Here is a 27,238-nt window from a genome sequence, read left to right on the forward strand (position 1 = left end):
TGGGGCCCAAAATGGGACACAGTACTCCAGATGAGGCCTCACCAATGCTGAATAGAGGGGAATGATCACGTCCCTCGATCTGCTGGCAGTGCTTCTACTTATACAGCCCAAAATGCCATTCGCCTTCTTGGCAACAAGGGCACACTGTTGGCTCATAAAAGCGCAGGTGTCTGAGCTGAGTGTTAGCTGCTTACAGTTGCTCAGACTGTATAAATCCTGACAGGTGTGAAATCCTCCCTTCTCAGACTCCAGGTTTTTTAATATGTCGCTTCCCCAAATATATTTTTAAGTTTGCTAAAATTCAAATTGAAACAACAAAGCTAACAGGTCTGCATTTCCAAGAAGTTAGATCATCTTCTGGCTAGGTAAGTGAAATAAAGCATCCTCACAAACATTAGCAGGATGTTTGCAGTCCTCTGCACAAGGTTCAGTACCAACGAGCAGGTTTTCACTTCAAAACAGATCTCTTTCAGGGTTCTTAAATGAATGTGGTTTAGCGGTTGAGGATGGGGTTTTTCAGAAGCATGGATCCCAGACTTGCTCTCTGGAGGCACTTAAGCCCTTCTGAAAATCCCACCCAGAGGCAGTAAAAAGTAACAGATGCACAAGGGATTACAGGAGCTGCCTGCAAGGAGAATGGAAAAGGACTTGGGAGCTTTACTTATGAAACAGTATCACTCTCGTTCCCTCCTTGCTGCTAAGAAGGTAGACATCAAAGATCTGATATATCTAAACAGCTGTCAAGTAATTCCAGCTTCCCATAGGGGGGGCCATAAGAAGTGTTTGATTCTTAAACTTGCACAGACCCTGGTTTTTAAACCTCTGCAGATCTGGTTGTGTTGGTCTTGAACTGCAGTGGACTATTTGCTCTAATCGTACATTTTCACATCTACAAGTTCTTGTCCTTTGTTGTTTAGATGGTGAGTTGAGTTAGGCTAGAAAAGAATTGATGGCTGGAAAATAGTACATTGTACTACAGTGCAAATACCTGAACTCAATCTGACAGTGGGTGCTTATATCCCAGACTCCTCAAAACTCAAATTTGCGGCCTTTTTCAGAGGGTGTGGGGGTATGCAGGGAAAGAACATTTTAAAAATATGCTGGTAAAGTTAAGAGAGAACTCTCAAGCCTAGAGGCAGTATGGTTTAGTGCTCTGAACAGACCAGCTGTTAGGACTCCTGGGTGCTAGTCTTAACTCTGCCACTGACTTTTCTTTGTCCCGGGGCAAGTCATTTAACTTCTCTGTGCCTTAGTTTCCCTAGCTGTAAAATGGGGATTAATGAAACTTAGCATCCTTTTAAATGGCTTTGAGATGTTTTATTTTTCATATCCTTTTTTCAGGGGAAAATCCACTGATCCCGGCAGAGCACACAGAGTTTGTGATTGAGCACATTGTCATGGTGCACGAATCTGTAGGGAATTTCAGTAAAAAATTTCTACAAAAGCTGAGACGCAGCAACTATGTTACACCAAAGAATTATCTTGATTTCATTAATACTTACTCAAAATTGCTGGAGGAGAAAAATCAGTTCATTTTAGGTGAGATTTTCTCTTTAAAAGACTGTATGTGATTGAAATGTTTTAATCAGACTCATTTCGCTCGGCAAATCTGTGCAAAAGCAATCAAATAAATTCAACCCAAATGAATGTTACCTGAATAATGGGCTATTCCCTGAGTGACACTTTTTCTTTATCTGGACCCAAGCCTGAACCTCCTGTCCAAACATCCCTGAGCTTTGGGAGAGTCTAGATATGGATTTGAACTTGGCATCTCAGACTCAGCTCAGGGTTTTATAAAGATGCCTGAGTGACATGTGCTTTGTTCCTCTTGGAATAGTTAGCTGTATTCTGATTGATAGTGAAATGTGCCTAGTGCATTGAAATGTGATTGACAGACAGTCAGAGCTGGTCTTCTGCAGAAGCACAGAAAATGTGCCACAGGAGAAGAGGCTACATGGGTCAGCCAAGTTCTGCAACTCCTGAGCCAACGCTCAGGGGGAAACTCTCTTGTGGGACTCCATACAATTTTACACTCTCAACAAGAGGACTGACCAAGGAGCCTGGGCTCTTTGGAGCTCCATAATACCTTGTGACCCTGCAGAAAAGCAAGGGAGGCCTGCTGCAGTTTTAAGAAAAGGACTGATTTCTTTGCCTACAGAACAGGACACATTTTAAATAATGGTGTCTGTCACTGTATGATAGCTCCATCAATCACTAATATTTCTCCCTCTTTTTCACTAAGCACAATGCAAACGTCTGGAAGGAGGATTAGCTAAACTGAAGGAAGCTACTGTTCAGCTGGATGAGCTAAATGAGAAACTTGCAGAGCAGAAGATTGTTTTAGCTGAAAAATCAGCTGCCTGTGAGGCCTTGTTACAAGAGATAGCAACCAACACAGCAATAGGCAAGTATTTAAAACTCCTGTCGTCCCACAAGCTAAGCTGGGTTGGGCCAGGTCAGTATTAGGCTGAGAAATTCTTAAAGAACGCAGGTCTTGATGATTCAGTAGGTGGTACTCTTGTTCTGTCTGTACTGACCTAAGGTCCCACCATGGTATCATTAATGGTCATATAGTATTTAGCACAAGAGTAGGACTGTTGACCTTTGTTTTTTGACCAAATTCCAACCTGTACAATTGCAGTCTGTCCATTGCAGTTTCAAGTAAATACAGTGTTCTTCACATCCCATCCCAAACTGTTGGGGAGCAAATTGTGAGAGAAGACAGTAGCAGCAAGGGGAGTTTTTGTGAGCCGAAGGCATGGCAGGATGTGGGAAGGCAATGGGAGTGAATGTGCCGGGGATCAGAAGGGGATTTGTGAGCTGTTTCCCCTCTGAAAGAGGAGACACAAACAGCAAGAAGAAAGTAGAAAAGGAGACCATGTTCTGTTGTTCTAAGCATTCCAGAACTTATCTGTGATGGGAAAAGTACTGTGAATAGCAGTGACCTAGCACTAAATGAGTTAATAGTGATCTAGATGTAGTGGTAGTTTCTGATTTTAGGCCATGTGCACTTTTACTGGTTTGTTAGCTAGCTACAAATCTTAGTAAGCCATTTACTATATACTGCCTTTCGCACTTTTTAGCTGAAGAGAAGAAAAAATTGGCTGAAGAAAAAGCAGTGGAGATAGAAGAACAGAATAAGGTCATTGCTGTGGAAAAGAAGGATGCTGAGACATCCCTGGCTGAGGCCATGCCTATTTTAGAAGCTGCTAAACTGGAGCTGCAGAAGCTTGACAAGTCTGATGTCACAGAGATTAGGTGATTAAGTCTGATTTGTAATAGCATAAACTCTTTGAAATTCATGTCCATGGAGCCTTTGCTGTAGTCTAAGTACCTGACAAGCACTAGCACCCTCAGCCTCACACACCCCTGTGAGCTAAGAAAGCATGATCATTCCTATTAGACAGATGTGGGGATTGAGGATAGAGAGGTCAAGGTCTCATAGGGCGTCTGAGGAAGAGCTTGGGGATCTCCAAGTCCTGTGAGTCAACCACAGGCCTGTCCTTCCTTCCAGGAAAGCAATATAATATTTGATGTCTTTCTAATTATTCTGTAATATATTTCTGCCGTCCTGAGTACTACTGAAGTGTCTGTGGGGGACATTCAAGCAGTAGCCATCCTAGCCCTTTCACTCTGGGGTGGTGATTTTATTCTGCACTACATGTGGGGGACACAGCACTTGTGTTTCAAAGATGTTTGATAGTATGAATGTGTATTTCTCTTGTTATATACCTTCTTCTTTTTGTGTTTTAATAATAGCTCTGATAAAAGTGGCTTTAAAGCTATACCCAAACTTCAGCTCCCTTAAAATTCTGCCATTCCTGCTCCCTTCAGACTCTTCCAGTCCCTACCACACTTCTTGAGCATCCTCCTCCCACTAGGCCTCTAGACACTCTTCTTCCCTATTCCCCTTGAAATGGGCAACTTGACCTTCCTCTTCCATTCAATGGAGCTATGCTGATTTACACCAATGGAGCATCTGGCTGTAGTTACACCCCATTGCATTCCACCAGGCATGGAGCAGGCAGGAATGCAGGGTTCAGGAGTCAGTCAAGCAGGAGGGGTCCCATAGTAGCAGCCAGCCAGGGGTTTCTCAGATAACTTCTTGTTTCTTCCTGGTTTATATAGCGCTCCTCACCCAATTAGGGGTGCAGGATGTGTCCCTTTGTTGGGAACTTCAGGGGTGGAGCCCTCTGTGAGTTAGCACTCACTGGTTCCTTTTCTCTGCTTGTTTCAGTGAGCTGCTGGGTGTGGCCTGATGCTGCCTGTGCATTAAGGCCTGTCATCCCTCACAGTTCTTAAATAATGTTGAATAGGAAAGCATGCTTACATTTAATACACCTACTATGATAAAGACCTTTAAACAGGAGATAGATGAGTATCCAGAAGAAAATATTGCATGATGGGCTAAAACTGCCAATTCAAAGGAAAGATCAGAGTATCAGACTTTGATGGGTTTCTTCTTACCTTTCTGTCCTAAAATCTCCTTTGTTCCCCTAGTAGATCACACTAGTTTAGCCAAGAGTCCTGAGGATTATTTCCAAAACCAGCTCAGTATGGCTGCTGCCACTGTTACTGCAGGCTGATGCAGCTTTAAGCTCCAGTAAAAACATGGTTAAGGGGTTCATTTCTCTGATGGTTGAACTCCTTTAGAAACCTTGAGGACGTTGTTGTATGAATGTAATATCAGTTTTTAGCCCTCTGTTTATAAATCTTTCCTTATTTGATTGGATTGTATTTCTCACTTGCATGAGGAGGTATCTTGGGGAATTGCTGTATTCCAGCTCCCCCTGCACTAAATACCACTGGTTGGGAAAAAAGCTCTTCCAACAAGAGTTATGTATTTATAGCATCATGTACTTTGTCTCTTTTCCTTCCTCATGTTTATTTTCTAGATCCTTTGCTAAGCCCCCTAAACAGGTGCAGACTGTTTGTGAATGTATCCTCATAATGAGAGGATACAAAGAATTAAACTGGAAGATAGCCAAAGGAATGATGTCTGACCCAAATTTCCTGCGATCCTTAATGGAGATAGATTTTGATGGAATTACTCAGACCCAAGTTAAATCCGTCCGAGGTAAATTGTTCAGCTGAATGAATCAGGCACTTGGAATTGAATGTAGAGTTTTATTAATATTATTTCAGATGTTAGCAGCTATGCTGGATGCTTTCTTCTCTTTGAGTGAAATTCACCCTAGTGCCGAGGGCAAATGTGCCTAGTGCTCTGCCCAACTTGCTTTGTACTGTTGGCTTAACCAGGACTCTCCTGGTACAAAGGCCCTGTGCTTGCTCTCTGCACAGGGTTATGCCCTAATTTGCATTGTAATCTTTTGTGACTTTTGCTTAGAGGAGGTTAGACATAAACTGAACAGTTGAGCAGGGCCTTTGTTTCTTTTTTAGCTTCTTTGAAAGTATAATTGTCACATAATCTTCACAATGAACATTAAAGATACAACACAAGTGTGTCATGGAAAGGCAGTGGGCTGCAACGCAAACTAATCAGACCAAATTCTGCTCACATTTACACCAGTGTAAATCCAGTGTAACCACACTGGAGTTACTCTGGGCAGTGAGAGGAGAATTTGGTCCTTTGACTGCCACCTAGCCAGCAAAGGGCTGGATCCTGAGAAATGCTGAGGAATCCCTGCAAAGTGCTGATCTCACTCAGCTTCCCTTGGAGTCATCTGGTCTAAAGTCCTTGAATAGCTGAGAATATCTTGCTTGTTTTATTACTGTCCAGCAGCATAACCTTATACTGTACAGTTGTTTTGCACTGGTTATCAATCACATCCTTGTTCCCATACATACCACAGAACTAGAGAGCTAGTTGAGATTTGATTGACAAGGAAAGCTGTTGCTCTTGTGATTTATGCATTGTGATTAAAGTGACTTGCAGTGTTTTTGTGTGTTAACATTTAGCTCTGTTGAAGACTCTTAACACGACGTTTGAAGAAATGGAAGCTGTTAGCAGAGCAGGCTTGGGAATGTTAAAATTTGTCGATGCAGTGATGAGCTACTGTGACGTAGCTAAGGAAATCAGGCCAAAGAGAGAAAAGGTACACTGTGAAAATATGAACATAAACGACCATGAAGAGTATTTGTTGCCACAAAAATAACACTTGGCAATTCTATGTACTGCAGTGTTTCTCCTCTTCAAAGTGTTAACAACCATGAAAGGGGTGTTTGCTAGAACCACTGTAATAATAATACCTAGCTCTTATATAGCGTTTTTCCTCAGCAGATCTCAAAGCACTTTACAAAGCCAAGCTTTCAATTGCAAGCTGCTGTTTTAATTGTATTATAGGTCTGTGATATCAGTTTCTATTTGCATTAAAGCATGAAGTAAAAGGAAGAGTTTTATAATATGCTATTGGGGAAAGGCCGGAAACAGTGATGAAAGTTATAGGTGCCTACTGAAAACTCACTTAAAATAATACGCATGGCATTTGGGCATAGAGGGACTCAGTGGTATGTTGAATCCATTTCTCTGGTCTAAGCAGGAAACATGTTTATGGCCTGTTTAAAAAGGGCTAGCAATGTAGTTCTTATATACAATGAAAGTGTAAATCCTACCAATACTACTAGGAAACATCTCTGGTCAGCAGGGAAGGTTTTCTGCTTGCCACTTGCCAGTGGGCAAGTGCATTTGTCAAGTCCTGGCTCTGAATGTTTTTTTAGGCCCTAATCCCTTTTTCCTTAGGCAGCCAGTACTCTTATGGGTGTCAGTGAGACTGTTCATGTGCTTACATACCTGGCTAGATCAGGGCTAAGCTGTTCATCTGTGTCAGGACTGCAGATTGAGACCATATTATGCATGTGTGGGGTGAGAGGAGTTGGGTGAAAAACAGTGCCTATTTTTCCTTCTTCTACTGTTTATTACCAGATTGTCTGAAACATATATGAACTAGCTAACTGAAGGTTGAAAACCAATGATTTTGCATCAAAAAATAAAACTCCTCTTTCCTCTGACATGACACATGATGTCTTTCATAATGTAGGTGGCTAGACTGGAACGGAACTACTACTTAAGTAAACGTGATCTGGAAAAGATACAGACAGAGCTGACGACTATTCAGAGGGAGCTCAAAGCTTTGGGAGACAAGTATGAAGCTGCAATAAGGGAAAAACAACAGTTACAAGAAGAAGCAGAGATCATGGAAAGGAGACTTATTGCTGCTGACAAGCTCATCTCTGGCTTGGGATCTGAAAATATAAGGTTAAGTCTAGTGCCAGAAGCGAGATTTTTTGCATTGAACTGTAAATTTAGAGACCATGCATAAAATTTTCAAAAGCACCCTAAGTGATGTAGGAGTTTGTCCCGTTTTCAGAAGTGACTTAGGCACTTAGGAGTCTAAGTTTCAATGAAAGTCACATTTGAAAATGGGAATTAGAATCATAGAAGATTAGGATTGGAAGAGACCTCAGGAGGTCATCCAGTCCAACCCCCTGCTCAGAGCAGGACCAGTGCCAACTAAATCATCCCAGTCAGGGCTTTGTCAAGCTGGGCCTTAAAACCTTCTAAGGATGAAGTTTCCACCACCTCCCCTGGTGCGTTTGAAAATTGTACACTGTGTGTTTTGTTTGTTTCTGTGACGCAACTAACATACTTTGGCTACTGAAAAATAATAAAAAAGAATAATATGATTTTTTTTCAATCCAGAAGTCTTTACTGGGCATACTTGAGATTCACAGTTAATCTTTTAAACTGAAAAGACAAAAGCAAAATGTAACTGCACTTAAGCACTGTTTAAAGGCATGATGCAAATCCACTTGTTTTAGATTCAAAGGAAGGAGGTTCCAGGTCTGACTGAACTTTCTGCTGCTATTACTGCTGTGATATGGTGGTTGATTGTAGGTTTGGGGCTCTCCACAACCTGAAGTTAAAACATGCGCAGTTTAGAAATGCGCAGCTGTTCTACACAAAATGGAGTTCTCTGACCCCTGCTGCAGAAAGGATCTCAAACTGACCGAGAATTCATTCATTTTTCTATCAGATGGACAAATGACTTAGAGGAGTTAAAAATGCGAAAAGTGAAGCTGCTAGGCGACTGTCTACTTTGCGCTGCTTTTCTGAGCTATGAAGGGGCGTTCAATTGGGATTTCCGTAATGAGATGATCTACCATGAGTGGCAAGAAGATATCCAATCACGAGAGATTCCTCTCAGCCAGCCTTTTAGACTGGAAAACCTCCTGACTGATGATGTAGAGATTAGCAGGTATGTGAAATCACTGAGCTTTAAAAAAGCAGCCAAGCTGCTACTGGTGTAGAGAAGGGTGGGAGTCACACAGTTTGGATCTGAATCTGGATCCAGGATTGGAGCTTGTTGGGTTTCGAAGTGGTTGGGTTTGGCCTATCTCTGTGCACTGAATCACGGAAATCAGAAAAAAGACATCAGCATACAATCACCTCTGAAAATTGACTTTGAAAACAGGATCATCTTTCTCAATAGAGAATAATAATTTTATAGTCCTTTTCATCCGAGAACAACAAAGTGCCCTGCAAAGAGATCTTCCCCGTGTATTTGGAGTCTTGTCTGCTTACTCCAATGACAAAATTAAATTTGAACTACTTTTTACTCCTGTTAGCCAAGCATAACCAATACAGCTATTAGCTAATCTTGACCCCTCTCCAATACTAAATATACTGTATTCTGTTCACACTGATCAACAGAATTTTTAACTACGTTCTAGTCTGGAGCTCTGTTCCTGCTCTCTGTTCCCCTTAGCTACCAGTTGAAGGCCCCTAAGTCCTATACTGTGATTGGTGCTCTAGAAATACCTGATAGAGATTAGCTAGCTAAGTGTAAGAGAGGTCAGAATGTCAGTGCAGTGGGCTTTTATCGGGGTGAGCAATGACTGACTTTGTAGAGTATAATCTTTATTATTTGTGTAACCCTTCTGCCCCTCTGAGTTGGCAGCAACAAGGGCTGGGTTCAGTATCCAGGGGTTCCGTTTCACTAACACAAAGCATAACCGGCTCAAGCCCCCACCCACTGACGTGGGACACTTACATACCACCCCCCGGGCACCTCTACGAGGCAATACTTCCCCTCTCGCAAGCACGGAGTCTGAGTGTAGCAAAATCCTTTTAATAAAGGAGGGAAACAATGCGGCATCACATTGGAGAAACACCACAAACAGGATTATAACACAAACCATAAGCAGAACCCCACCTCCAAGTACGTTTGGCAATGTCCTTTCCCCCTTAGGGTCTTAAGTCCAATCACCCCAAAGTCCAACAACCCAAAAGTCTCTGGTCAGTGCCACCCCAGCATTCAAAAGTTTATCTGCAGAGTTTTACCCCCCTCAGCCTGGGTGGAAAGGGGGGGGGCCTACACAGGGTGGTAAGGGGCACCTTACATGGGCCAAGGCCAACTGCTCCGCCTCTCCATGGAGTTCTGCTGCAGCCTTCACCACAACCAGCTCCACTACACCAGCTGTGCCGCTCCTCCAGCCAATCCGCAAGCCACTCCAGCTGTCCCCGCAAACTGCTCCACTCCGCTCACTGTTCCATGGGCTGCTCCAACATGCTGCAAACTGCTCTGCTCTGCCAGCCACTTAGCAATAGGTCTTCAGACTCCCCCACTAGTTAACACAGCACTCAGTAATTTCAGCTCTTAGCAGTTTCAGCTTGTAGTGGGGGAGCCCCAGTGCTGGTGCACCATTGGCCCAACATGAATTCACCTCAGCAGCCTTTAGATGGACTCCTAATGGAATCAAAATTAGTTCTACTCTTTAACAATGGAGAAAGGAGGATGTGTAATTGGTATTCTAGGCCCTCAAAAGGGGACCCCTACCATCAAATACACACATCAGTGCCCAACCTCTCTCAGTTCACTGGATTTTGGAACCCATGTCCCTTGTCTAGCAAGTACTACTTAATTGAGGTTGAGTCATTTCTGTCATAAAGCAGTCTCATAGTTCCTCATTCACATAATCAGGGTGACAATACCTTATTCTTCCTACCCCAATAACAAAGAACTTGGGGCTCCCAGAGCCGTCAAAATAACCATCCCAGGCTGCCGTGGGCTATGCTAGGTGAGGTGGGTGTGCCAATGCAAATACCTAAAATTCTTTTCCACACTCCCCATAATTCACCACCAGATGTCAGGGTAGAGCTCATCCTGACTCTGCTTACATTTGTGATGCACAAACATCCCAGGAAGAATTTTCAGATCCCAAGGCTGGCAGTGAGACAAAACAGCTTTCTTCTTGGGAACTGAGCACCTGGATTCTAATAAACCATTGTACTTTGCACATCTATAGCACTCAGTATAGCTGGTACCACATGATGCCATTAAAAAAATGTGTTTCACAAAGTAGATGCACACTATGAGTGGGATGCAAAGCCCAGTGGGAGACCTGTCATTGACTTCAGTGGATTTGGGCCAGACCCTGTTTCATTTAGACCATTTTCCAGCTAGTGCAGGATTATTCACCACGGTACATTAATTAGTGCTTTAGCCAGGCTAGTTATAGATAACTCAATGATGTTTTAATTGTTTCCCTTGGGAGTCTGTTGTTCTGTCTATATGGCAAAAAGAGAGCCCGTGGCAGCAAGTCGCAGAGACCGTGTCTACAGACTCAGGCTCATGCTGTGACACTAAAAATAGCTGAGCAGATGTTTGGGCTCGGGCTGGAGCTTGGGCTCTGAAACCCACTCCTGTCCCTGGGCTTCAGAGCCTGAGCCCAAACGTCTGCATGGCTGTTTTCAGCACTGTAGTGCAGTTCTGTAGACCCAGGCTCTGACTCGCTGCTGTGAGGTTGTTTTTGCCATGCAGGCATGCCTCATCTCACAAGCTAATACACTGTATGTTCTGGAGTGTTGTAACAGAATACTCAGTAGAATGGCAGTTTTACCCATAAGTGAAGCACACTGCTGTACCATAAAGAATAAAACACACAGCAATCTTTACTCTCTTTCCTCCCCAGGTGGGGCTCCCAAGGTTTGCCGCCAGATGAGCTCTCTGTGCAGAATGGCATTCTGACAACACGTGCTAGCCGATTCCCTTTGTGCATAGACCCCCAGCAGCAGGCATTAAATTGGGTCAGAAGAAAAGAAGAAAAAAATAATCTGAGGGTGAAGCTAAATTTTCATTTTATTTTGATATTTATTGTTTTGAAAGATGCATAAATATCTGCCACTTGACCAAGCCATCAGTTACTAGTGGAAATTGACAGTCGTGATGGTTGAACCTCAATAGGATGGAAGTGCAGTTCCATTAAGCATCTAAAAATAAAGTCAATTATCCAAATGGATAGTGACCATGCCCTGCATCCAGCCTGTGGAGGATTGAAGCAGGATATTTGAAACACCAGAAGCCAAGCTGCCATGTCAGAGACCTCCAATTTTGGGAACAAAGAATGCTGGGCTCCAGTTTCCTTCTTCCCTCAGCAGGGGAGCAACAGCTTACATCATGCTTCTGTCTCTTTTAGTGCTGTGTGAACTTGGGAGACCATAGGTAGATGCCACCAAGACCCCTCTTCTCCAGTGATAAAGCATGTTGTCAAAAATTCAGGAGTTCATCTGGAAGAGGTGTCTGTTTGGGGAGGTGAAATGCTGTTGTATCTAAGAACTATTTAGTCTTAATCCCCCCGGACCATGACCCTCCCATGAGCCTCAATTCCCTCACTGTTCCAGTCCTCCAAGCTCATTCAAAACCACTGTTTTCCCTCCTTGCTCCATTGCCTAGCCATCTGTACCCGTACCTAAGTTCTGGTGGATACCCAACAATGTGATGCTATTCCTGCGTGGCACCTGCAAACTTGCTTGAACTTTGGGCTTGCCTCATTACTCATGCTGCAAGGTGCATGACTTGCATCTCACATAAAGCCCCAGTGCTTGCAGGAACAGGATAGACAAAAATTTAGGCCACGTTGTGTTTAGGGGTGCAGTTGCAGCAGGAAAGAATTGTTTTCCAAGTGGACAGTTTTTCTCAGTGGATCAGAATCAAGAATGTGCTTTCTTTGGTCTTTCCCAGTCTGGGTTATATCATCTGTAGGATGAAAGGCAGAGATGCATAGACAAACAGCAAGCTTAATGAATACTGGCAATTATTGTAAAATAGAAATATTCAGTGAATTCAATATTAACTGTTTCCAAATCTTTCCATTTTTCTGTTCTCTTTCAGATGGCTTCCTTTAATGACCCTGATTTCCTTAAACAACTAGAAATGGCCATAAAGTATGGGAGTCCTTTCTTGTTCCATGATGTAGATGAATACATAGATCCTGTGATTGACAATGTCTTAGAAAAGAATATAAAAGTTACCCAGGGGCGAATATTTATCGTGCTGGGTGATAAGGAGGTAGACTATGACAATAACTTCAAATTGTACTTGAACACCAAGCTATCTAACCCTAAATATTCACCATCGGTGTTTGGGAAAGCCATGGTTATCAACTATACAGGTGAGCAAATGCATGTTGTTAGGAGCAGAGTATTAACTGCATAGTAGTGCAAATGTCGGGCATAAACTAGGCTTAGATGAGCGATTGCGCCAAAAAGCTGGGATCCTTTCTCTTGTACCAGAAACCATAGCACATGAGCTTGCATGAGTTCAACCGTAAAGTGCAAGCGTTTTCAGCCAGGGGATAGTGAGCCCAGCTATAGATTCATTAGCTTGAAACCAATGAATCCAGGCAGTTACTCTGCTTTTCATCTGGATTAAGTGCTGGTTGTGTACCTCCGCAAATCCAGGTATGGGCTGAATGAAAGGCAGATTCTGACATCCTTACTCATGTTGTCTGATACCTTTCTCCACGAGTCCCACTGACATCTCATGAGGCAAGCTGCTTCTCAGTAGCAGTAAGGGGGTCAAAATGTGGCCCTCAGTGAGTAAGAAAACAGAGAACAAGACCTGTAAATAGTGGCTAGCCCTCTGATCACATTAGAAGAGGGGACATAAATGTCCTGGCTCTCTGGCAGTGAAATTTGCAGTACCTGTTAACTATGTACAATATTACAGTGTATGTTATATTGTTTATACTCCCCCTTATATTCAGCCTCTGATAATACTGAGTCCTGCCTTGAGGCAGCAGACTGGACTAGAGGACCTCTTGAGGTCCCTTCCAGTCCAACGATTCTATGATTTAATGTTAAATTTTTCCACTTCCCGCTTAATCTAAAAGGAAACTAAACTACATGCTGCTTATTAGATGTGTCAGGTAAGAACCAATATAGAAGAACAACACTCAATGCTGTTAACTAAACCTGTCTTTTCAGCATAGAGTTATATAAGATCATATAGCCTGAAGGAACTATATGAAAGCTAACCTTGTGCTTTAAGAAAGATTGTGCTAAGGACATGGTTCTCCATTTTCCATCCATAGTTACACTAAAAGGCCTGGAGGATCAGCTGCTCAGTGTTATTGTGGGGTTTGAAAGAAGAGAGCTAGAAGAGCAGAGAGAACATCTCATCCAGGAAACCAGCGAGAACAAAAACTTGCTGAAAGATTTGGAAGACTCTCTCCTCCGGGAATTGGCCACTTCCACAGGAAACATGTTGGATAATGTGGACTTGTTGCACACCCTGGAGGAGACAAAAGCCAAAGCTACTGAGGTACCTATTAGAGCCTTATCTCACGGTTGTTCTACCTAGGAATTCCTGTCTTTCCTCTGGGATTTGTTTCATCCTCCTTTATTCCTTAAGTTAGGATGTAAGTTGAAAAGGAGCTGAGAGTTACATGGTGAGCAGGTGTCTATGAGAACTCCATACATGAACAGGTCTAGCACTTGTGCCCAGAGACAGAAATCTTAGTTCTTTAAGAATTTGCTTGCTCAGCGTTGCCCACCTGACCCAGGAATGTTTATCCATACTCCGAAGTACATTATCTTTAGGTACGGGGCCAGGCAGCATGGTATTTCCTGAGGAAATACCTTAATGTGCAGAAGTCTCAAAGTCAATCATGAGCCTATAAAACACCATCACTTTACAATGTTTTGCTTGATGTGATGGTGATGAGTCAAAAGTTCTTCACCTGGAGCATGAATTCATGATGTAACATCATGACATATTTCAGTGCCATGGGGAGGATTTTATTCCATCACCCAAATGGCAAGTCTACCTTCAGAGAAGACTTCCTTATAATAGGGACTTTTAGTTAAAAATAAAGTGAGTATGTATGTATCTATCTATCTATCTATCTATGGTAACATCTTATTCCAACTCCGAAATAATCTTTGCATGGTTTTATTAAAACTGAGGGTTAACTGAAATTTGTAAATCTTTTCCAGTATTTCTTACAAACATACAGTGCTCTCTCTATAACACAGATATTCCAACTGCAAAACAGATATTCTGGAAACTTAATAAACTAACTAAAGCATTCTTGGAGAGGGAAAAGAATTTTTACTAATATGATTTTTTTCCTTAAAACAGGCTACTTGAATTTTTAGCTATTTAATGTGGAATTGTTTCAAGGAAATGGTCTTGATTCTGTGGCAGCAACTGGCTTTTGATGGCACACCTGCCAGTGGTCATAGGATTTTTATAAATGCTGATACTTGTTTTCTGATTGATATATTTTTAAATCCTGGAAGAGTTGTTCATAATATTTCAAAACGCTGTTTCAATATTGCTTAGCTCAGCATATCATTAACCATGTAGTTCTGTGTAGTAGTTATATATAGATAAAATTATTGCCTGGGATCCACATTTCTCACTTGCTAGGTATCAGAGAAACTCAAGCTGGCTGAGAAGACAGCAGTGGACATTGACAAGCTGCGAGATGGCTACCGACCTGCTGCTAAGAGGGGTGCTATTTTGTTCTTTGTTTTGTCTGAAATGGCCCTTGTCAACACTATGTATCAATACTCCTTGGCCTCCTTCTTAGATGTGTTTGGGTTTTCACTTCGGAAATCCATGCCCAACTCAATTCTTCCAAAAAGGCTAAAAAATATCATGGATACATTGACATTCAACATCTATAACTATGGCTGCACAGGTTAGTGTGATGAAGCAATGAAATGGCATTGTGTATGTTTTAATGACTGTAATGGGAATTCCTTCAGTCAGCTGTGCAAAGCAATGTAATTTTGTGCTGTCAAAGATATTTCAACAAATATTGAATTCACTATTCACTGCTAATGCTTCTGCCTTCTTTACCCCTTCTTCCCTCATGTTGAGGTTGTTCCGAGATGCAGAGAAGTGCTGTATTCTATCCCCTGACATTTAAGAAGTGCTTCTACTTTTAATGAGCAATCAGTTACAAATAGCAGGGGTTCCAAACCAGAAGCATGGAGCTCAACCTCTCTCAGCTTTGGAGGGGAGACTGTTTGGAACCTGAAGCTAGATCTCAATCTCTACAGTGGGCTGAACCAAAATTCACCACCTTGAACTTTGTGGGGTGATCAGAGTCAAGAGCTGGATCTGAAATTTGTCCAAGGCTCACATTCTTAAGAAGCAGACTCATGAGAATATTGTGTTCTCATTGCAGGCTTGTTTGAGAGACACAAGTTACTATTTTCCTTTAATATGACTATCAAGATAGAACAAGCTGATGGTAGAGTTCCACAAGAAGAACTGGACTTCTTTTTAAAAGGTAACTTAACTTAAAATACCTTCTAGTAGTTACATGCTCTTCTAGAATTAAAACTGAGATTTTGACTACAAATATTTGACTATCAAAGTTAGCTGCTTAGTAAAATTTCCATAAGCACCTAAATCCCATTTACTGGGACTTGGGTCCTAAAACTGAGCATACTGAGGCTGAGCCCCGAGGCGTGTTTTAAAATAGGTGTTCAACAAAAATACCTGGCATCTGGTCAACTAAAGACAAAGTAGTAGTTTACTGACTTCTCTTAACGGGTTATAGCACTGTTGTAACAGGAACAGTGGATCCTCAGCTGATGTAAATTGGCATCGCTTAGTTTCAGTCAACAGGCCTAGGCCGGTTTACACCAGTAGAAGATGTGATCCTTTGCATTTGTTTCCAGCTTGTTTGATGGCAGAAAGGCCAACAGTGAAATTCTTACCCCAGTGAAGTCAGTGACAAAGCTCCCATTGACTCCAGAAGGGTCAGGATTTTACACCAAGAGCCCATCTTCAGTTAAATGCATAAATAGTGGCAAAAATATAAACTTGGCATAAAAATACTTGCAAAGTAGTAACTGTTTCTCCAGCAGACCGATTAAAGTAATTGTGCTACCTTTTATGATAGTAATATTTATTTAGTTTTCTGAATCGTGACTAGGCAATATTTCCCTGGAGAAGAGTATGCGAAAGAAGCCGTGTGCTTGGCTTTTGGATCAAGGCTGGGAGGACATAATTCGCTTATCTGAGTTATTTCCTGAGGAGTTTGGGTCTCTTCCAGATGACGTGGAAAAAAATCCTGAAATATGGAAAGACGTAAGTGATTTTCTTAGTCTAGTTTCTATTCCTCCTCCCCGCCCAATTAAATATTCAAACATGGGTCAACCTGTTAAAAACGTTTGAGGTGTCACTGGCTTTTCCTTTTAATTCCTTGACTGGATGTTTGTGGGGTAATTGCATGATCTACATAGAAACATGGAAATTGCAGTAGTCAGACCAGTCAGCCATTTAGTCTGCTGTTCTGTCTCCAACACTGGCCAGTACTAGATACTTCTGGGGAAAGTTCAAGAAACTGATAATGAACAGATCTGGAATAACCCCTACGCCTGGGGAACTTTCTTCCTGACCCTGGGCAGTTTGTGACTGTCTTATGCCTTGAAGCATGAGGGTTTTAAATGTTATAAAACATCTTATCTTATGTAACTGTGGATGTTCTTGTTTTCTAGTTAAATGTCTAATATGAGATCCTGGCCCCAGTGAAGTCAATGACAGTTTTGCCATTGACTTCAGCAGAGTCAGAATTTCACCTCTAATCATTTTTTAAATCCTATTTAATTGTTAGCTTTTACTACCTTTGGGAGTGAGTTCCACAGAATAGTTTACGTGTTGTATAAAAAAGTATTTCCTTTTATCAGCTTTAAATTTGCTGCCTTTCAGTTTCACTGAATGTCCGTTTGTTCTTGCATTATGCGGGAGAGTAAATGGGAACCTCCGATTCACCTTCTCTAGACCATCTATTACTGTCTTGAGCTTGTGACCTCATTTATTTGTAGCTTATGACAATTACCATAAAATGAAGGTATCAAGATGGCATTGGACAGACATGTTTTATACTGAAAAAGTTGATTTTGGGCATTTATTTAACATTTTTTTCTAGTTTCTGATTTTTCTCCGATTCTTCTCTGTTTCCCCATGGCTGTTTCTCTTGTTACAGTCTTGTTATCAGATTGACTTTGTCTTTCCTAATAAACTTGGTTGATTTGTCCAGCTCATCAACTCATGTTCTCTACTGTATTTCCTTTCTCAGTGGTATGATCTGGATGCCCTGGAACAATCACCATTTCCCATGCAATACCAAAACAGTCTCACACATTTTCAGAAGCTGCTGCTTTTGCGGTGTTTCCGAGTAGACCGTGTATATCGCGCAGTGACTGACTATGTTACTCTGACAATGGATGAGAAGTAAGTTGCTGTCGTACTTTTTTTTATCCAGAATCTTTACAGATTTTAAAAGAACCAAAGAAAGTCAGAGGTACCCTGAATCAATTGCTAAGCATCTACCGCAAATTGATATTTCATGGACAGAAACCTACATGTGAATGCAAAATGAATTGTGTTAGATTCTAACAAGCTTTTTTTGACATGCGATCTTTGAAAAGTAAACAAAAAGCAGGTGGTAATTAATTGAAAAATCAGTTTAAAGTGGGGGGAAAAGTATACGGAAGGTCTCCTGTCCAGTATTTCCTTACTGAGGTACATACATGTGGGGCAGATTTGCTCACAGGAGAAACTGAGGATCCCCTGCTTTTATCCAGAGCCTTCCTGGGCTAATTCTAGTGCATAGCCATGTACATTTCTCCTTTCATTTAGCCTCACTGCATAGTTAAAGGGTCTGTAACAGACTGGATGGATTTTATTTTTCAAGAATTGCAAGTGTCCTATTTTAGCTGGTATTTATAACTTCGAGGACATAAACATTTTTGAAGCTGCAGCTGTTTTAGGGGCAGTGTGATAACCCCTAGCTACTCTACCTGAAGATGTTAGTGCTTTGCTCATTTCACTTTTTCTGAAATTAACTGTCCCTTCCATTATGCAAATCTTTGCCATTCGCTCGTCCTCCTACCAACACACCATACCCCTAAACTGACAAGTATCATTATTTTGAACAACTGTACTTCCCATATATACAGTGCACAATATACGTGAGATGAGTAGATTTAACAAGAAATCTGTAGATTTAACTAGAAAAGTGCTATTAAAAGTATACATAAAATGGGCTGAGATCAGTTATACATCAAATGAGCTGAGATCAGTTATAATTAGACCTGCTCGAAAAAAATTTGATGGAACAGTTTTCCGTCACAAAATGTAGCTTTATCAGAATCTCTGACAGGAATGTGTCAATTTTCACAAAATTTGGAGGAGGTGGGGAGTTGAAACAAATTGTTTTGAATTTCTTGGCTTATTTTGAGGATGTTGAAAAATTTTGTTTTGATAAAGGTAAACATATTTTGCTTCAAATTTATCATTTTGATTAATTTCATGTTTATAATAATTTTATTGTAAGATTATATTTAATGTATATTATATTGTTTTGACATTATCAAAATGAAACATTTCATTGGCCCCATATTAAACATTTAAAAATATTTTATTCTGCAAGAAATTCTGACGTTTTGTTTCAGAATGAAAACAGATTGGAAATTCCATTTTCTGACCAGCTCTGATTGCAATGTTTACACGACTTGGATACAGTATACAGCACTGACATTGTATCACTTTGATCATTAAGGATCATGCCACACTTTTCATTAGGTCCAGTGTTAGCCCTGTGTCTGAGCCAATTGCCAGCTTCAGTGGTGATGTTCTTTCTCTGTAAATCCCCCCCATGGTTTCAGCTGAACACAGTATTCCACTTACCATCTTGTCCTAAGATACATACTGTTTCTATGATGACAGGTTTCAGTAGCAGCCGTGTTAGTCTGTATCCGCAAAAAGAACAGGAGGACTTGTGGCACCTTAGAGACTAACACATTTATTTCAGCATGAGCTTTCGTGAGCTACAGCTCACTTCTTCGGATGCATAGAATGGAACATGCAAACAGGAGATATTTATACATACATAAAAAGGTGGAAGTATGCATACCAACAGGAAGAGTCTAATCAATTGAGATGATAGTTCATCTCAATTGATTAGACTCTTCCTGTTGGTATGCATACTTCCACCTTTTCACGTTCTCTGTATGTATAAATATCTCCTGTCTGTGTGTTCCATTCTATGCATCTGAAGAAGTGAGCTGTAGCTCATGAAAGCTCATGCTGAAATAAATTTGTTAGTCTCCAAGGTGCCACAAGTACTCCTGTTCTTTATACTGTTTCTATGTGTTGTTAAGTAACTGTCAAATTCCACAGGTGGCCATACTTCAGTAGTGTGTGATGTGATCCATAGATACAGTGGTTCAGTTAAAGGGTCAATCCCACAACCTCACTCCTACATATAGTCCCTTTGTCTTCATTGAGACTGCATGTGAGGCAAACACTGCATTGGCTGATGGGTTTGCTGGTTCAGGCCCTAAATTTGTACTGAACTTTGAGATCCTTTGAATTGAAGGGACTACAGAAAAGTCAGATTATCACTAATTTCCATTTGTGTGAATTGTTGCATAATTTGCCTAAACAGGAAACGGAGATGACTAGCCCTTTGTCCCATTTCCAGATTAACTCTCCTAATAGATGGCATTTTAAATGTTTTGTGTAAATTAGTGTACCAATTTATTGTACTTCTCCCCCAGATATGTTCAGCCTCCTGTGATCAGCTTTGAAGCGATCTTCGAGCAGAGCACACCTAACTCGCCCATTGTTTTTATCCTGAGTCCTGGCTCTGACCCTGCCAGTGACCTCATGAAACTGGCTGATCGGACAGGCTTTGGAGGGAATCGCCTCAAGTTCCTCGCCATGGGACAAGGCCAAGAAAAGGTAACTTTGTTGTGACAAAGCACAGGTCAGTGAGATGGCATGTGTGCTGCCTTCAGTATATTATTTTGTGACTGCTGCAGATCTCATTTCTGATACTATGGGTCTGGCCATGCGTCTGTTCCAACAACACCTGGCTTTTGGGAAAGCTGTTCTCTGTGTATTAGAAACAAAGCAATCTGGGTGGGGAATTGGCATCCAGATTACGGCCCTAGGAGCAATCACTGTCTGTAAAATGAGACCAGATATTGGTCTGGTCGGTTCATTTGCTGTTTGAGTAAAGATAGGTTCGGAATTGCGTCCTGACCTGTAGCAAAATAGCAGTTGTGCTTGAAAAGATTCAGCTATGCAGGCTGTCAGATTTTAGTCAGTGTCCCTGCCTCTCCATCTCTTGATATGAATGTGGGAAAAGTCATCACAGCATATTGGTATTTGCAAGCAAAAAGACCCTGATCTGTGCCCTCTTTGTACCTTCAGTTGTTTCCCTGCTCTGTCATGGCTGGGGGATTTTCAAAAACACTCAGCATTTGGCTACTCTGCTATAATTTGAAATCATGGCGAAGCTCCCATTGGCATGAGAGCTGTGTTAGACCAGTACTAAGCTCTTTTGAAAACCCCACTCCAATGACCCAAGCTTACTTCATTACCGTTGCAAGTGTTTGAAAGCTTTGTGCTGTTTTTATTTTTAAAGCAGTTAGTGAAATAGAAGAGCATCTCTCCCAGCACAAGGTATTCCTGGAAGGCTCTGAGAATTGGGACAATGGCTTAATTGGACATTTTTGTTCCTCCCAGAGTGTGCCAAGAGAATTCTACAAAAGAAAGAAAGAAAATGCTCTGACTGTTTTCTTGCTATGAGGAAGCAGGTGGATACACTAAACCATTCAGAATCCCTGCACTTTCAGGGTCAAAGCAAGCTGTACTCAGAGGCAGCTGTTTCTGTCTCATTGACATAGGTTGCACTACAGTTGCTGGAGAATGCAGTGGCTCGCGGACAGTGGTTAATGTTGCAGAATTGTCATCTTTTGGTGAAATGGCTGATTGATTTGGAGAAAGCATTGGAGAGAATTACTAAACCTCATCCAGACTTCCGCCTGTGGCTGACTACTGACCCTACTCAGGGCTTTCCCATTGGAATACTTCAGAAGTCTTTAAAGGTACAGTACAGGGGTGAAACACCAGCAGAAGGCATGACACACCACTCTTACTCATGACATGCCACTCTTATTCAGGGAAAACTGATCGCCCTTGGTGGGAGTTTGGCCTGAATACAGCATGCAGGATTGGGTCCTAAATGCTGTCTTTTTTCTTGGTAAGTAAGATCCTATTTTCATCCTCTGGTTTTCCAACTGATGTGAAATCAGTTTAATAGAAGTGTTCATCTTGATATTTCATAATCAATCCCTGTCAGTAAAAGTGAACTTGTAAATGCTCTTTAGCCCCAAATACCACAGTGATGAGTGGGTTAGAAATATCCAGATACACAGAAGTAGCTCCTATCAGTTCGCTAATGCTGAAAATGTAGAACTGAGGTCTGTGTCTAGCTGGACAACAGTGTCAATAGGGCAGATGTTCTGATGGGACAATTGTTTCCAGCTGCTACATAAGGCAGACAGATTTATCACAAGCAAGATGAGCTGATTATTTATAAATGGCAAACCAGAGATGATGTGCTAATGTTCCTTTTGTGATGACTATTTCTGTGGTTGTAAATCATTGCTGTGACAATAATTATTTGATCTGACAGATATTAGCGCAGCAGAGTGACACTTAGGCAACTGTCATTGATTCAGATATGTATTTGAGTGTATCAATGACATCTTTAAAACATTCACCACCGGCAGTGCTTAATCCCAGATCTGCAAAAAATAGCTGTGTGTCTATCTTCAATTTAACACTGCAAATACCCTATCTGCGAGCACAGCCGTGACTGTTGTAAGCACAAATTAGGGCTTTTGTCACATTTGAAACTCAAGCTAAGAAGCTATCTGTGCCTCAGTTTCACCATCTGCAAAATAGGGCTAATAATCCTTACCTTTCTCAGAAGAATGATGTAAGGCAACATTAATTAAAATCTGTAATATAAAATATTTGAATTTGATTTCAAAATACAATTAAATATACTTAATAAAGTATCACTATTGTTATATAAGTGTTCTTTATATTTTTAGCATGACGTGAAGAGCAAACATGTGACATCTGTAACTTTATTTAATAGTTTGCCAACTAATTGACAGTTTTTTGGGTTTTTTTGCTAGGTTGTAACAGAACCACCGAATGGGCTGAAACTGAATATGAGAGCCACCTACTTCAAAATTCCCCACAAAGCCCTTGAGCAATGCCCCCATGGCGCATTCAAATCACTGGTCTATGTCTTGGCATTTTTCCACGCGGTGGTTCAGGAGAGAAGGAAGTTTGGGAAGATTGGTTGGAATGTACCATATGATTTTAATGAATCTGATTTCCAGGTAAGAAGCTAAAGCTAATGGCCCTTGAGTTTGCACAGGTTACCTTTGCAAATACGCTGTCTGTCCATTCTCCTTTTAACAGTAAGTTAGCGTGGTCCTCCTTTCCCTGTCATCACAGACACTGTAGACCCTTGAGTCTATAAAGTTACTTTTAGCCAGTATCAGGATTGCTGAGAATAAGAAGCCAGATTCCTGATCCAGCCTCTTTACACATCTCCCCTTGCTGGCTGTTGTGAGATTTATTTTTCATTTTCTTTTGAGGAAGACATGATAATTAATGTACGAATTAGAACTGTGTGAAAACTAAATAAGTCTGTATCCTTGTCTGACTAATTTGTGCCTCTTCTGATCCAACATATTGTAATAACTGTTATTAGGTGTGCATGGAAATCCTGAATACGTACTTGACCAAAGCCTACCAGCAAAATGATGACAAAATTCCATGGGGCAGTCTCAAGTATCTCATTGGAGAGGTAAATCTGATTGTTAAGTAGCTCTGATGGTAAAATGATATCATGTAAATAAGGACAGCACTTGCAAAAAGATCTAGTTTATCTTCAAGCAAAGTGGGCTACAGTTCTCTTCTGGCTCTTTCAAGAAATCACTGTATGGCCCTGAGTAAGTCACTTAACCTCTTTGCCTCAGGCCTTGGCTACACTCACACTTTACAGCGCTGCAACTGGGGTGTGAAAAAACACCCCCCCTGAGCGCTGCAAGATACAGCGCTGTAAAGCATCAGTGTAATCAGGGCAGCAGCGCTGGGAGTGCGGCTCCCAGCGCTGCACGCTACACCTGTAAGGGATGTGGTTTACGTGCAGTGCTGGGAGAGCTCTCTCCCAGCGCTGCCGCTCTGACTACACTCACACTTCAAAGCGCTGCCGCGGCAGCGCTCCCGCAGTGCTGCCAGGGCAGCGCTTTGAAATTCCAAATGTAGCCATACGGTCAGTGAAATAGGGACATAACATTTACCTATATCATGGAGGAGCTGGGAGTCTTAATTAATTCTTGATTAGAAAGCCCTTGGGCTCCTTTGGTGAAAAGCACTTCTGTGAATAGCTGCAAAGAATTATCATTACAATAGGCCAGTGCTGGAGTGTGAACTATACAAAGGGATATTTACAAAGCTCCTGTAGTGTTGCAGCACTATGCATAGTTCAGCAATGCTGCTGAGGAAATTGAATTTTTTCATCTTTGGCCTTGGCTACATGTGAGACTTACAGCGCAATAAAGCCACCAACAGCGCTGTAACTCACTCCCCATCCACACTGGCAAGGCACATACAGCGCTGTATCTCCGTGGCTACAGTGCTGCTTGTACTCCACCTCCCTGAGAGGAATAAAGAGTATAGCGCTGCTGCTGCTGCTGCTACACTGGGGCACCAGTGTAAACAGGGAATAACCTTAGTACGCTGTGACTGATCTCCGGAAGCTTCCCATAATCCTTTTAAGAGAAGGTTCCACTCTTTGTTTTGTTGTGAGCTCTGGGCTCTGGGAGCGAGAAACAAACAAACAGCTGCTGTTTGCTTTCAGTGAGTGAGAGAGGGGTGGGGGAGGAGATCAGAACTTGCAAGGCAGGGCGCTGACACAGTGTCAGCTCCAAAAATCCACACTCTCTCCCCCACGCTCCCTGTCACACTCCACACCCCCTCCCTTTTGAAAAGCACGTTGCAGCCACTTGAACACTGGGATGGCTGCCCATAATGCACCGCTCCCAATGCCACTGCAAATACTGCAAATGTGGCCACAACAGTGCGCTGGCAGCTGTCAGTGTGGCCAGACTGCAATGCTTTCCCTACTCAGCTGTACGAAGACAGCTGTAACTCCCAGCGCTGTACGGCTGCAAGTGTAGCCAAACCCTTAGTGAGCTCTTGACCCTTTGTGGTCCTTGCAGTAACCAAGCTTGAGAGGACCATCCCTGCCATGGTCTTCACAATCTGGCAGTCATCTCTAGATTCCCCCTAGTGTCCAAGCACTTCCTGCTTTTGCCCCATTAGGAGGAGTTACTGGAGAAGCACCGGGTTTCCTCTTGGAGGGGCAGTATGTAACAGCCAAAAATACTTTGATGTTTTCAAAAGTTTTAAAATCGACTTGTTGCAAGTAAGCATGTTATATAAAAACAGTTTCACCAATTTCTAGGTCATGTACGGTGGGCGTGCAATTGACAGCTTTGATCGTCGCATTCTGACCATATATATGGATGAGTATTTAGGGGATTTCATATTTGACACATTCCAACCATTCCATTTTTATAAAAATGAAGAGGTTGATTATAAAATCCCAGCAGGGAGTTCAAAGGATGACTTTGTTGGTAAGAAATGCATTTCCTTCCATACAAGTTAGTATTTAAAAATTCTACCTACACTTAGTTTTCCTTTCTGTATTCCTATTGTTATATAAGGGCTGTAGCAAACTTCAGCCATCCATTGTGTGCACTGATTGAAATGGTTTTATTCCCTTGGTTAAGAAGGCCAGCCACTTGTAGATCTGCGAGTCTAGTGGTCAGCTCATCACACTTCTCTTTATAAAATCTTTAAGGTTTAAAAAGTAAAGAATGCATTAAAATTGTAAACTAAACACCCTTTACACAAGTAAATCTGGTAGCTGTATCTTAATACACTGCATTTTGATGAGCCTCATGTATTTTTGTGTTATAGAGGAGCTAGAGTCTCTACCACTTGCTAATACCCCAGAGGTATTTGGTCTTCATCCCAATGCTGAAATCGGATACTATACACAGGCTGCTCGAGATATGTGGTCTCATCTTCTTGAGCTGCAACCTCAAACAGGTATGATTTTGTCACCTAGAATACAGTTCTTGCAAACAAAAAGTAAATCATGAATGTCTAAGACCTTGGTCTTGTAACTTCTTACACACGGGCAGCCTGTTGTGTTTGCATGGCCACTGACTTCAGCATGGCTCCATGTGGGCACAGCAGGGTGCCTGTAGCGGGATGATCACCCTACTCCGGCCCTGGAAGGCCACGCCCCAATCAGGGCTCAGCTGGCCCTTATAAGAGGGCAGTGGGCTAGGAGCAGAGTCAGGGTACGTCTTCACTACCCGCCGTATCGGCGGGTAGCAATCAATTGCTCGGGGAATCAATATATCGCATCTCATCTAGACGCGATATATCGATCCCCGAACGCGCTTATATCAATTCCATAACTCCACCAACCCGAACAGAGTTGCGGAATCGACAGGGGGAGCCGCGGACATCAATCCCGCGCCATGAGGACGGTGAGTAATTTGATCTTAGATACTTCGACTTCAGCTACGTGAATAACGTAGCTGAAGTTGCGTATCTAAGATCGATTTTCCCCCCGTAGTGTAGACCAGCCCTCAGTCTCTCTCTGCCACTAGAGAGGGAAGGACGTGGCTGCTTAGGAGCTCACAGGATACCTAGAGTGGAGCAGGGCTGGGGGAAGGCTCCAGCCCGGAAACCTCCCAGGCTGCAGGTCTCGTTAAAGGCCCAGAAGGGTACTGGGGTTGCAGAGGGCAGCAGGTCCAAATCCCCCTTGCCTGTGATGAGTGGCTTGTACATTGCAGTCTGCCCCAGTTACTGGGGGGTAAATGGTGACTGGCAGTAGCCTGATACTGAGGTGAGGTGGGGATAGTGGGTGGGGAGACCCAGATACTGTGGGCTTACTGCCAGGGGGCAGCCCCCAAGAGAAAGGAGGACTGGGGTCTGGAAGGGACACAGGGGCCAGCAAAAGGTGAGACACTGGCTGGCAGAGGGCACTCCTGAGGGTGGTGAGCTAATTCCCTGGGAGGCCAGCAGGAGCGCTGCAGAGGTGAGCATTGCCCCATTACAAGAGTGGTGGAGAATGCAGGCATATGCAGTCCACCCCTGATACAGGGAGTAAGGGCAAGGACTGTTGGACTGTTTCCTGGAATCCAAGTGAAGGAACTGAAGGTGGAGAAATGAGTGGAAAGAGCTAATTCCCTGGACAACCTTCAGGCAACTGCCAGTCACCATCTAGCCCCCAGTGTCACTGGGGCAGACTGCAGTGTACAAGCCACTCGTCACAGGCAAGGGGGGGTTTGGACCTGCTGCCTTGGCCTACCCCTGGGCTGTCTTCTGCAACCACAGTACCCTTCTGGGCCTTTAACAAGGCCTGCAGCCTAGGAGATTTCCAGGCCGGGAGCTCCCCAGCTCCTCTGGCCTTCCTGCAGCCCTGCTCCACTCTAGGTACCCTGTGAGCTCCTAAGCAGCCAGGCCCTTCCCTCTCTAGAAGCAGAGAGAGACTGACTCTGCTCCTGACCCACTGCCCTCTTATAAGGGCCAGCTGAGCCCTGATTGGGGCGTGGCCTTCCAGGGCTGGAGCGGGGTGATCACCCCACTACAGTGCCTATGTGCGGATGGTGTAGGAGAGAAACAAGAATCTACTAGTATTAAAAATCTATAGGAAACATTTGAATTCATGTAATATTGAATTTAGACTAATAGAAAACGTAAAAGTTATTTAGCGCTGGCTAAACTGTTTTCATTACAGGGGAATCTGGCAGTGGAATTGGTCGAGATGAATATATTGGACAGGTTGCAAAGGACATAGAAAACAAGATGCCTCAAATATTTGATCTTGACCAGATAAGAAAGACTTTGGGAATAGAAATTTCACCAACAACAGTTGTGCTGTTGCAGGAATTGGAACGTTTTAACAAACTGATCATTCGTATGACAAGATCCCTGGCAGAACTACAAAGAGTAAGAATATTCAGTTTCAAAGGGAATCCTCCTCATTTAAATCTGTTTGGGCTTTGAAATTCTTG

The 27,238-nt window shown here is 42.5% G+C and overlaps 1 protein-coding gene across 1 annotated transcript in view; it reads left to right on the forward strand.

Annotated features, from left to right (window-relative positions):
- Window positions 1-27,238, forward strand: part of LOC115661161 (dynein heavy chain 10, axonemal-like) — an 85,308-nt gene that overhangs the window by 54,108 nt on the left and 3,962 nt on the right. Inside the window, exons 48-68 of the mRNA XM_030583410.1 lie at window positions 1,342-1,539; window positions 2,243-2,404; window positions 3,084-3,258; window positions 4,896-5,077; window positions 5,920-6,056; window positions 6,999-7,216; window positions 7,995-8,216; window positions 10,933-11,080; window positions 12,132-12,411; window positions 13,333-13,562; window positions 14,673-14,946; window positions 15,439-15,543; window positions 16,195-16,349; window positions 17,341-17,495; window positions 19,826-20,009; window positions 20,960-21,160; window positions 22,262-22,471; window positions 22,849-22,944; window positions 24,607-24,778; window positions 25,125-25,256; window positions 26,962-27,173. Of these exons, the coding sequence (XP_030439270.1) occupies window positions 1,342-1,539; window positions 2,243-2,404; window positions 3,084-3,258; window positions 4,896-5,077; window positions 5,920-6,056; window positions 6,999-7,216; window positions 7,995-8,216; window positions 10,933-11,080; window positions 12,132-12,411; window positions 13,333-13,562; window positions 14,673-14,946; window positions 15,439-15,543; window positions 16,195-16,349; window positions 17,341-17,495; window positions 19,826-20,009; window positions 20,960-21,160; window positions 22,262-22,471; window positions 22,849-22,944; window positions 24,607-24,778; window positions 25,125-25,256; window positions 26,962-27,173 (3,848 nt within the window). The remainder of the gene's footprint in view (window positions 1-1,341; window positions 1,540-2,242; window positions 2,405-3,083; window positions 3,259-4,895; window positions 5,078-5,919; window positions 6,057-6,998; window positions 7,217-7,994; window positions 8,217-10,932; window positions 11,081-12,131; window positions 12,412-13,332; window positions 13,563-14,672; window positions 14,947-15,438; window positions 15,544-16,194; window positions 16,350-17,340; window positions 17,496-19,825; window positions 20,010-20,959; window positions 21,161-22,261; window positions 22,472-22,848; window positions 22,945-24,606; window positions 24,779-25,124; window positions 25,257-26,961; window positions 27,174-27,238) is intronic.

The sequence above is a fragment of the Gopherus evgoodei genome, chromosome 13 (genome assembly GCF_007399415.2).
Source record: "Gopherus evgoodei ecotype Sinaloan lineage chromosome 13, rGopEvg1_v1.p, whole genome shotgun sequence".
Taxonomy (NCBI): domain Eukaryota; kingdom Metazoa; phylum Chordata; order Testudines; family Testudinidae; genus Gopherus; species Gopherus evgoodei.